At 43.8% G+C, this 12,122-nt stretch overlaps 1 protein-coding gene across 1 annotated transcript; it reads left to right on the forward strand.

Moving 5' to 3' along the window:
* Positions 1–1,412: 1,412 nt before the first annotated feature.
* On the forward strand, positions 1,413–2,396 carry LOC308376264 (uncharacterized protein; the record flags this gene model as incomplete). Its single annotated transcript, XM_080852559.1, has 1 exon — positions 1,413–2,396. One exon carries the CDS (start codon positions 1,413–1,415, stop codon positions 2,394–2,396), a length of 984 nt encoding a protein of 327 aa, XP_080708685.1.
* Positions 2,397–12,122: the final 9,726 nt, after the last annotated feature.

Raw genomic sequence — 12,122 nt, forward strand, 5'->3', positions numbered from 1 at the left:
AACCGCCTGGGGTGAAATTGCACCTATGCGTAAAGCATGCGTACAGGGCATTGAAAACATATCATCATGATCATTTTGTGTTTACCCAGTTGTCCCCATTGAATTAGGAAAAGTCATTAAATATGAAGCAAAAAACATTATGTCAATCATTAATTTAGAGATGTTAAACATTGAATGGGGTCAAAAATGACCCCAAACATAATAGGAGGGTTAACTGTGACCAGACTCTGGGGTGCCTAATAGCAACCAATGTATGGGGGTTGCTGTGAACACAAACAGTCCACTTTGAGAAGCTGTGGTGTGACCACTACCTTTCTCGCAAGAGCTACATAATGCTTTATGGCACCACCTCACGCAACAACAACTAGACCAGATTTTATCGACCTCTCCTGTCTCAGCCTAGCATCCAAAAAAGTAATCTCAGTCTTTGTCAATCTCACGCCAAGAAGCCTTGAAAGGTTGCAACCTTGAACCTAACCCAACAACATTTAATTAGATTACACATACTCCACATTCAAATTATTAGAAAACAATGTACAAGTGCACCAAAAATGTTTTTTTATTATATCGTGGAAAAGATTAATTCTAGAATCATTACACATGAAGTGGCATGTTTCAAGGTTTTTTTTGTTTTAATCTTGATGATTACCGCTTACAGCTCATGGAAATCAAAAATCCAGCATCTCAGAATATTTTGAAAAGAAAAAAAAAGAAAAATTACCTTTTCCACAATATTCAATTATTTTAAGATGCACTTGTATTTGGGCTGAAAATGTGAGCAATATTTCAGCAAATTTAAAATCTGTCCTTCTTTTTTGTGTTTTTTCTTTTGGTTGTGTTAGCGTTTATCTCCAACGTCACAATAAATACAATTATGCAGTCATATTTTTGTAAAATCAATTGATATTTCTATACCTTGTGTACCTACATGCTTCTTTGACTTACCGTTATCTTTGCCAGTTCCATGTCCTTCAGCTTGTCAACAAATACATGTGTACACTGTCCATAAGGGGGTCTTGAAGAGCGATTTGTATTCATGACAATGGTGTAAAAGTGAACTACACTCCACAACTTTAGGGGGAGCGCAGTAGCAAAAATTATAAATTCTCTCAAATGGTGGCTTTAATGCCAATACAGGTAAAACAGTCAGTCCTAGTGTTATTGAACCTCAGTGCAGCCTTTGACACTGTTGTTGATCATAGTATCTTGCATAGTATCCTTTTCATCACAAGCAAAGTTTTTTTTTTAAATGGCGCTTGTGAGTGTGTCTGTAAATTAAAACATTTGCCTGTATGTGAATGTGTTTCTGTCTGTGTGTGTACAAGAAAGTGTTCTTGAGTAATGTTGTGTCTCACCATGTCATATTTGGCTGTGCAGATTGTAGATGCTGTATCCCAGCGGACTGAGCACCCATGATGCAGAGGAAGCTTGCGCTGCTGGTTGGCATCGCTGCCTTGACCGTCCTCCTGATGCTGAGGTGGGAGCACACAATTACCCTAGTGAACCTCATGAGCAGCAAACGACCTTCAGCTGAGCCTGAACTGCCCCCGGACACCATCACCCTCATCCCAGGCTCCAGGCACCTCATGGTGTCTGCCTTTAAGGACCACAGACTGGGCGGGGCCATCAGGGTGATCAGCATCATCTGCAGGCAGGAGCTGCAGCCACTCTACTGTGTCCTATGTGCTAACGCTAAGGATAAGGCTGATGCTAAGGCTGATAGGCCTCTGGGTCAGTGCACATCTTTTCAGGCAAAAGTTGACGTGCACAGCGATGACTTCGGCTTTCCTTTTGTGACTTCAGACGTGTTGTGCATGAGTCCAGCATTACAGCAAGCCACGCGTGTCAGCATCACAGCTAACCCAAACGCCAATTTGACATTTTTATCAATCCAAAACCAGGAGGTCAAGGAATCGTTTAGGTACAACTTTACTGTATGCATATCTAACCTTTTTGGGGAGTACAATAATGCCCTCCAATTTGCACAAACCATGGAGGTGTACAAGCTTATAGGGGTTCAGAGGGTGGTCATCTACAACACCAGCTGTGGACCAGACGTTGAGAAAATTCTCAAGTACTACAGAAAAGAGGGCATGCTGGAAGTTGTGCCTTGGCCAATAGGCAAGTTCCTAACGCCCTCTACTGGGTGGAAATATGACTTACACCATGGGGACATTCATTATTATGGACAGCTAACCACTCTGAATGAATGCATATACAGAAACATGTACCAGTCAAAGTACCTCCTGCTGAATGACCAGGATGAGATCATTATGCCTTACAAGCATGCCAACCTGGAGAAGTTAATGGGCTCTTTACAGCAGCAGCATCCCAACGCAGGGGTCTTCAGATTTGAGAACCACATCTTCCCCAAAACGCAGTTCGATGACAGCTGACAGCAGATTTCGTCTGCCTCGGTGGAGGAGTGTGCCTGGTGTGAACATCCTGGAGCATGTCCACCGAGAACCGGACAGGAAGGACGTGTTTAACAACAGGAAGCTTATCATCAACCCCCGGAGTGTGGAGCAGACTTCAGTACACAACACGCTGAAGCAGTTTGGACTCATATTTGACGTCCCTTTCAATATATGCCGCCTCATCCATGTCAGGAAGCCAAACCAAGCCCAACTCTCCAAAGACCAGCTTTTCGTCGACAAGAAACTCTGGGAATTTGAGGAGCTTTTGATTCCAAGTATTGATCGCGTACTAAATGAATCAGGTGTGTTGTTAAATACCAATGCTTCCTAAAAAACAAGCCAAATAAAAACTAAAACACTTTTTGGTCCCATTTTGGAGCCAAAAATAGAACTAATTGTAAAATATTTTTTTTCAGCATAGATCATTTCAATGAGGTGTCCAGAACAACATACTAAAAGTCCTAAGAAATCCTAGTTGAGGAAATATGTTTAATTCTCATCAATCCTATATGTGTGCTAATAATGCCAGGCTGCAATACACCCCAAAAATGTATTTTTTTTCCTTTACTCCTATCAATCAAAATAAAACTTAACACAATGAAATTACCCATGAAAAGTAAAATGTTTTGTATTACAAGTTTTTCTTTTAATATGCAAATGAGCTTTTCACTAATCGAATATGCCTAAAATACACCCAAATAGGCTTAATTTTTATCCTTTACTCATACCACTGTCAGGGTTTAGGCAGGAAAGGATCCAATGGCAGACCAGATACAGTTGAACTCAGGCTTTATTTCCAAAAAGGTTAACGCACAGAAGATCCAAAGCAAAAACTCAGAGGATCAAAAATGGCAAGACTCGAAAAAACGGCAAAGAGACACAACAAGGAAGCTAGGCAGAGAAGGAATACATTTAACAAAATCTCTCACCATGCTACTCGAAACTGGGAACACAAGACTTGGACTGACGTTGGACAACGACCCGACAAAGGACACAGGAAACACTGAACTTAAAATAGCACAGGGGACAGGTGAAACAAATCAAACTAACAAACAGGGTGATATTGGGAACAGGTGAGGGAAGGAGAGACAACAAGGGAGCACATGTCAGGAAACACAATGACAAGACACAGGAAGTAAACCAAAAGCACATGTACAGGCAAACAAACACAAAAGCACATGGGCACACAAGTAGAACTCGAGTTGGCGGCCTCTAGAGGCCCGGAGGTCCCAACTGGTGACACAGGGTGTCAAGTCGTGACAGTACCCCCCCTCTAAGGGCCGGATCCCAGACGGCCCAAAGTCAATCAAAAGGTCCACATAGGGTGGGTGGAGGGGGTCCAGGGCAAGGACGGTGGGCAGGCAGGGACCAGGCTGATCAGGGAAGGGTCCGGCGGCCAGCCGGGTGGGCGGCAGAAGAGGGGTGGAGAGTCTGGTGGTCGACCGGGTGGGCGGCCAAGCAGGGGTAGACCATCCGGTGGCCGGCCGGTTCGGTGACCAAGCAGAGGCAGACTGTCTGGTGGCTTGCCGGTTTTCCGGCCAAGCAAGGGCAGAGTATCTGGTGGCTGGACAGGGGTGCCTGGGGGGCTCGAGACAGGGGCGCTCGGGACAGGGGCAGGAGAACCTGGGACAGGGACACAGGTGCCCGGGATAGGGACACCTGGGACAAGGGCAAGAGAACCTGGGACAGGGGCACAGGAGACATGGGCACTGGAGACCGGGGCAGTCAGGGCACTGGAGACCGGGGCAGTCAGGGCACTGGAGACCGGGGCAGTCAGGGCACCGGAGACCGGGGCAGTCAGGGCACCGGAGACCGGGGCAGTCAGGGCACCAGAGACCGGGGCAGTCAGGGCACCGGAGACCGGGGCAGTCAGGGCACCGGAGACCGGGGCAGTCAGGGCACCGGAGACCGGGGCAGTCGGGGCACCGGAGACAGGGGCAGTCAGGGCACTGGAGACAGGGGCAGTCGGGACACTGCGGACAGGGGCATGGAATGGCTCTGGGGCTAGAGCAAAAGCTCTGCGAGGTGCAGGGGTAGGCCGGGTTGCTGGAGCTGGAGCTAGAGCCCTGCGAGGTGCAGGGGTAGGCCGGGTTGCTGGAGCTGGAGCTAGGGCCCTGCGAGGTGCAGGGGTAGGCCGGGTTGCTGGAGCTGGAGATGCCTGGGCAGAAGCAGGAGGTGCAGGAGAGGGTGAGCGCCATTACCAACTCATCCGTATATACAAAGTACTGGTCACGCATGAAATAATCCCCCCCGATCCACCCACCGGGCTCACAGTGGACCGTAGGAACGGAAGGGAACGAGACCTGAGGTGGCGTCTTGAGCGGGGTGTGCCTGAAAGCCAACCGACTGCCCGCATACAGTGAGTCCCGTCTGGGTCCGGGCTCAAGCAGAGATGAGAACAGTTCCTCCTCCTCATCTGAACTGTCCCCATAGGTAAAGCCAGTGTAGTCGCCTCTGACTACAGGCTTCTCAAAAAAGCGATCACCTAGGATAGGACCCCCATCAATAAACGCACCTTCTGTGAGTTGATCATCTGGGTCCGGGTCCTCCTCACTTGATGAGCTATTGTCCCAGAAAAGTTCCCAGGGGAGCAAATGTAAGGCCTTATTGGCCTCGCAGTCAAAAACTCTGCAATCTGGGTCAAAAAGTATCCGGTCTGCTGGGTCCATCTTGGTCGGGTCGTTCTGTCAGGGTTTAGGCAGGAAAGGATCCAATGGCAGACCAGATACAGTTGAACTCAGGCTTTATTTCCAAAAAGGTTAACGCACAGAAGATCCAAAGCAAAAACTCAGAGGATCAAAAATGGTAGTGATGTTACAAATGAAGCCGAGGCTTCGGAGCTTGTGTCGCGAAAATGAAGCACTACCTCACCGGAGCGCGTATCGAGGCTTGTATCGTTTTGCCGAGATGACGTCACCGACGACGTCTGAAGCCTCATTTGAATCAAGTGCTTCACCAAGTGGTTCGTTCGTTCACTTTTCTCGGGACGCTTCGACTATACGACGGCCCAAAACTCATCTTGTATTCGTGGTAGTTATTGTCAGTGGTTGGAGAATAAGCGATAGTTGGAGATTTAGATTGTTTGGTGTTGTTGGTAGTATAGAATATTTGAGATAGGCCTAGAGTTATAGAGCCAGTTAGAAAGAGAAAGAACTTGATCCAGTTGCACAAAGCACTTTCTCCCCCTTTTCAGTGCCCTGCACTGACCAGTTGTCCAGAAGCACTAATTGGTTTTACAAAAGTACTGACCAGTATTCCAAAAGCACGTTCACTATGTTCCTACGGCATAGAGAGTAAAGATAATTTACAGGCTTTTTTTTTTATGTAAAGCACCGTTTAAAATTCGCTTTGGTCAGGACTCGAAACTAAACAGTCCACCGTTCCAGCCGACGTCGCTTACCGTTGTGCCACCATGTAATCCTTAATTTACAGATCGAACTATTATTAGAACAAAGAATACAAAAATAAAGCCTTTATTGTACTTGTATTCGCCTACTATGAAATTTTAATTAATGGAGAAACGTTTTCTTCCACCATACGTTTGTGTGCATGTTGTCTTAGCAGGCCTTGCGCACCACAACAAATTTAACAAATTCACTATCCCGAGAAAATCTTTCTTACACCGTATTTTTATTGACCTGCAGGTGTCACTAGAGAGCGAACGACGCTTCGAGTAGTGAACCTTTTTTCAACACTTTTGCTGAAAAGCTTCGAGGGCTCATGAAGCTTCATTTCGCCATCACTAAAAAATGGCAAGACTCGAAAAAACGGCAAAGAGACACAACAAGGAAGCTAGGCAGAGAAGGAATACATTTAACAAAATCTCTCACCATGCTACTCGAAACTGGGAACACAAGACTTGGACTGACGTCGGACAACGACCCGACAAAGGACACAGGAAACACTGAACTTAAAATAGCACAGGGGACAGGTGAAACAAATCAAACTAACAAACAGGGTGATATTGGGAACAGGTGAGGGAAGGAGAGACAACAAGGGAGCACATGTCAGGAAACACAATGACAAGACACAGGAAGTAAACCAAAAGCACATGTACAGGCAAACAAACACAAAAGCACATGGGCACACAAGTAGAACTCGAGTTGGCGGCCTCTAGAGGCCCGGAGGTCCCAACTGGTGACACAGGGTGTCAAGTCGTGACAACCACAATAAAACTTTGCATGGTAAAAGTATTAATTAAAAGTAACTGTATTACAAGTTTCTTTTAAAATTAATTTGAATATGCACATGAGCTCCACGCTTATTGAATATGTCCTAATTTGCATAGGCAGAAACACAATACCCCTGGCAGGTGCTTCCAAGCCAGCCAGTTTTCAGGTTAGAGGCCAGTCAAAAGCAGCATTGCCATTACAACATTGGCAGTAGGATGATTGGATGAAGATTGGGCCGATGTATTTGTCACACATATTAATGGTGTTTCTGCCTACGCAAATTAGGACATTCAATAAGTGTGGAGCTCATGTGCATATTCAAATTCATTAAAACAATAAAATAATATTCAGTAGTGTTGTAGATGCTTTGCACGGAAGGGAGATGGCCGCCGAAGATACGCTCCGCTGTCTTCACCGCAGTGCGACATGATATGGCAGCAGAAGGGCTTGGGGCAGTTTTAATGTACAGCTGTGTGTCTTCGGCATAACAGTGGAAATGTCTGCTGATGACACGACTGAGGGGGAGCATGTAGATAATGAAGAGGATGGGGCAGAGGACCGACCCTTGTGGAACACCACAGGACACAGCGAGCAGTCTGGACTTGCATCTTCCCAGTGAGACATATTCAGTCCTTCCAGAAAGGTAGGACTGGAACCACTTGAGTGCAGAGCCTGACAGTCCAATGGTGGTGTGGAGGCACGCTAGCAGGATAGTGTGATCCACTGTGTCGAATGCAGCAGTCAGATCCAGGAGGATGAGTAGTGAGGGTGATCCGGCATTGGCTGTCATCAGCAGGTCATTCGACACCCTGAATGAATATCTCAGTCCTCCTCTCTCTCATTCTGTGTGCGCGTGTGTGTGTGTGTAACAAGGGAGAAGAGACCTGTGTATTTTAGGGGTAGGATGATTATTAAAATGACTGGGACAGAGAGACTGATATAAGGATCTATTAATGTAACATGTTTGGCAGTTTGGGCATTTGTTACAGGGCAGGAGCACACAGCTGCAAACCTACGGAGGCCTGAGGATGAGCATAGTGGAAAATCATTTAAGTGAGCACTTGCAAACACGCTTACACAAATACACAAACGCACACACACACACACACACACACACACACACACACAGTATGAAATAACTTTTAACAAATAATGCATCAAGTGTATTATCATATGATACAGCAGAGAGTAAATTGAACAAAACACACACAATCTCCAGGGCACACACACGTACAAATGCACGGCCGCGGACACACATATACTGAAGACTTCTAAGAAACAAAGTCTCAGCATGTCTCTCTACGCTTGATCTCCATCTCAATGAGATGTCGGGCTCACCCACATCCTGCGAGAGAGGTACAAGCTCACCCACATCCTGCTTAGACACACACACACACACACACACACACAGAGAAGGTGAATTAAAGCAACAACCGTTAAGTAAAAACCGTCAGCACGGAACAGGAAGGAAACAGAAACAGAAAAGTCATGTTTCAGCAAACAAAGGCATATGATTAACACACATACAAACTTGATTAAAGTCAAAGTTTATTATTTCTCCAGTCCAGCGCCCTCCGATCCAGGAAAGGAGATTTCTTTGCCGTCTCTGAGGTGAGTTTCCTCATCATGTACGCAAAGAGCTTTAGGAGTCGAGAGAAGCACTGACCATGAAGCCATGATTAACTCTAAACTGAACTCTACTCAAACTGTGTGGCAATTGAAAATACACGCTTTTTTTAAGGGGATGATCAAACAAAAGGTCTCGATAACCAGATAACCAGACAATTGGAATTATAAATATCTCTGTGTGGTCGTATTATGCATCATTTCCTGTATTGTTCATACCTGAATGCATGAGGCAAAGACCTTTGAAGCGTACCAATATCTCAACTCCAAATAGCCTGTATCTGAGATTGATTTTGATCCATCTACCCATTTGCAAATGTTTGCCACGTAATCTGCGGTGGCTGGAACTCCTGAATAATGTTTTATCTGAAATGAGGATAAGGAAGTGAAACCCATGACTCAATAATTAATCATGGATAAATTTCATTGAGAACCAGAGGGACCATGTCAATTTGTGGTAAAATGGGCATAGGATGAATCCCTAAAAAAATGTGTTTTTGTTTCCTTATGTCAGCCTTTTTCAGTGCAGTTTTTTTTATTTCTGTTATTTCAAAGTCAACTTGCCGTCTCTTTTCTGGCTTGGAAGGGGAGGAGCTTGATGGGAGGGACAAGAAGAATATTATTTGCATAGATCTAGTGGGAAACAGATCTCTGAACGGGGGCGTGGCTGGACATTCGACTGTATGAATACAATACATGTAAGCTTAGATGTTACAAGTGTCAGTCGAACTGAATGAACTTTACAACCCAAGTGAATAAGTCAACTGTAGAAAATAGCAAGGTTATACATAGGTTGGATGCCAATTAGAAGTTCCCTTAAATGACCCAATAAACCTGAATGCATGGGATAAAAAATAACATAACCTGAGATGAATAACCAAACCTGAAATGAACGGTGTGAGAGAAATGGTGAAGGAGAGACAGACAGAATGAAAGAATAAGAGTGCAGGGGAAGAGAGGATCATCACACTCAAAGAAAGGAGAAGCAGCAGCTGCAGAAAGATCAGAAGAAGTAAGAAAAGGCGCGCACACTTTAAAGCGTTTTGCACCTCAAGACCCTTTGCATTTGCCATCAGCCAATCCCCTAAGGCCACCATCTGCCTTGGTGCCCCAAATAACATTGGGCCTCATTCTCTAACATTTTCTGAAGTTTTTTCTGAAACTGGACTTCGGAAAACCAACTTAAGAAAAAGATCTCCACCAGATTTATGAACGCCTAAAAATGTGTTCTTATGCTGCTGAAGTGTTCTCAGCTGTGCTCCCTCGTATAAGAATTCAAAAATGTAATGCGCATGAATTATATACATACACCTGCATTTGCATACATACACGCCCTGCCAGATCCTTATAAGGGCACGCAATTGTAGTCACGTGTGCAGTCGGAATCGACCGAATCCATGCGAAAGCAACTCGAAAGCTACATTGTCAAAGCGCAAAGCGAGCAACAGTCGAGTAAACATAAATCTAACTTCACTGGTGCAGATGTGGAGGTAGTGTTACGGGATGAAGATGTGTCCATTCTATTCCACTAGGGCTATATCAACACGATTCAGTTTAGTGCTTATTTATTTATTCACTTACATTTACAGTGTCCGTGTAGTCCTTTAATTTAATTAGGACATCACGATGCCTCGTAAATTTGACCCCAGCAATTTAAACCTCAAAAAATGTATATATTTAATTTTTTACCCAGGTTTATCTATCAGTTACAGGCTTTTCTCAGGAATTGAACCCGAGTCGCTGGGTTTGTGAACCAGATCTTAGCCAGGTGAGATATTAAGAGGACCCAGTTGCAGGATGTCGTTTTGAACAAAGTTTCTTTTTATTTTCAAAAACACAAAAGATACCTCCACAGTGGAAACTCCAAAAACACAAAAGATCAGCAAAAGGGCAAAAGGCATAAACTAAATAATATACAAAATGTAGCTTTCAGGCGAGCCTGAACGATAGCTACCTGAGGGGAGCTTCACGAAGCCAAAAAGCAGCTTGAGAGCTGCAGCAAGACACAAACCCGGAACTAGCTAAAACTGGAGGCACCTCAGTGCATTTGAGGACTGCCTGTCTTGTCTTGACTCACAAAGACTATGTGCTATGAGCACGACCAAAAACCATGGGGACAAAAACAATCTAACGACCCGATACTTGTCAAGGAAACTAGCCAGGTATTTAACTCCTGGCTAATTGTGACAATGCAAAACAGGTGAGGGCACAAAAAGGGACACAGGTGAGGGCACACAATGGGAAACAGGTGAGGGCACACAAGGAAAACAAAAGCACATGTGAAAATATAACAAACATAGAAAGCACATGTACAAATAGAACCACACCACAAGCCTTTCTAGTTGGCGGGCCCTAGAGGCTCGGAGGTCCCAACTTGTGACGCCCGGAGGTCCCAAGTCGTGACAATCAGGTACTTTAGGTCTGTTTGGTTACTACCTTAATAGCCCTTAAAAATAAAACAATACCCCACCCATCCCCCTTATACATCCAAAATAGATGTTATGTGACTATGGAGAAATAGGCAGATCACCATAAAATCTCACTGATTGACCTAAAATTGGTGTTTCTGGTGTTTTTATGGCTTCATATTATTTCTAAGTAAATATTGTTGTTATCTATAACTTTTCGAATAAAAGCCTATTTCTGTTATCAAGAATAGTAACAATTTGATGAAAAAAGATGATTTTCTTAAATATTTAATACAATTAAAACAGCCTGGGGTGAAATTGCACCTATGCGTAAAGCATGCGTACAGGGCATTGAAAACATATCATCATGATCATTTTGTGTTTACCCAGTTGTCCCCATTGAATTAGGAAAAGTCATTAAATATGAAGCAAAAAACATTATGTCAATCATTAATTTAGAGATGTTAAACATTGAATGGGGTCAAAAATGACCCCAAACATAATAGGAGGGTTAACTGTGACCAGACTCTGGGGTGCCTAATAGCAACCAATGTATGGGGGTTGCTGTGAACACAAACAGTCCACTTTGAGAAGCTGTGGGGTGACCACTACCTTTCTCGCAAGAGCTACATAATGCTTTATGGCACCACCTCACGCAACAACAACTAGACCAGATTTTATCGACCTCTCCTGTCTCAGCCTAGCATCCAAAAAAGTAATCTCAGTCTTTGTCAATCTCACGCCAAGAAGCCTTGAAAGGTTGCAACCTTGAACCTAACCCAACAACATTTAATTAGATTACACATACTCCACATTCAAATTATTAGAAAACAATGTACAAGTGCACCAAAAATGTTTTTTTATTATATCGTGGAAAAGATTAATTCTAGAATCATTACACATGAAGTGGCATGTTTCAAGGTTTTTTTTGTTTTAATCTTGATGATTACCGCTTACAGCTCATGGAAATCAAAAATCCAGCATCTCAGAATATTTTGAAAAGAAAAAAAAAAGAAAAATTACCTTTTCCACAATATTCAATTATTTTAAGATGCACTTGTATTTGGGCTGAAAATGTGAGCAATATTTCAGCAAATTTAAAATCTGTCCTTCTTTTTTGTGTTTTTTCTTTTGGTTGTGTTAGCGTTTATCTCCAACGTCACAATAAATACAATTATGCAGTCATATTTGTGTAAAATCAATTGATATTTCTATACCTTGTGTACCTACATGCTTCTTTGACTTACCGTTATCTTTGCCAGTTCCATGTCCTTCAGCTTGTCAACAAATACATTTGTACACTGTCCATAAGGGGGTCTTGAAGAGCGATTTGTATTCATGACAATGGTGTAAAAGTGAACTACACTCCACAACTTTAGGGGGAGCGCAGTAGCAAAAATTATAAATTCTCTCAAATGGTGGCTTTAATGCCAATACAGGTAAAACAGTCAGTCCTAGTGTTATTGAACCTCAGTGCAGCCTTTGACACTGTTGTTGAT

Source organism: Sprattus sprattus (genome assembly GCF_963457725.1).
Source record: "Sprattus sprattus genome assembly, chromosome: 15".
NCBI classification, from domain to species: Eukaryota; Metazoa; Chordata; class Actinopteri; order Clupeiformes; family Clupeidae; genus Sprattus; species Sprattus sprattus.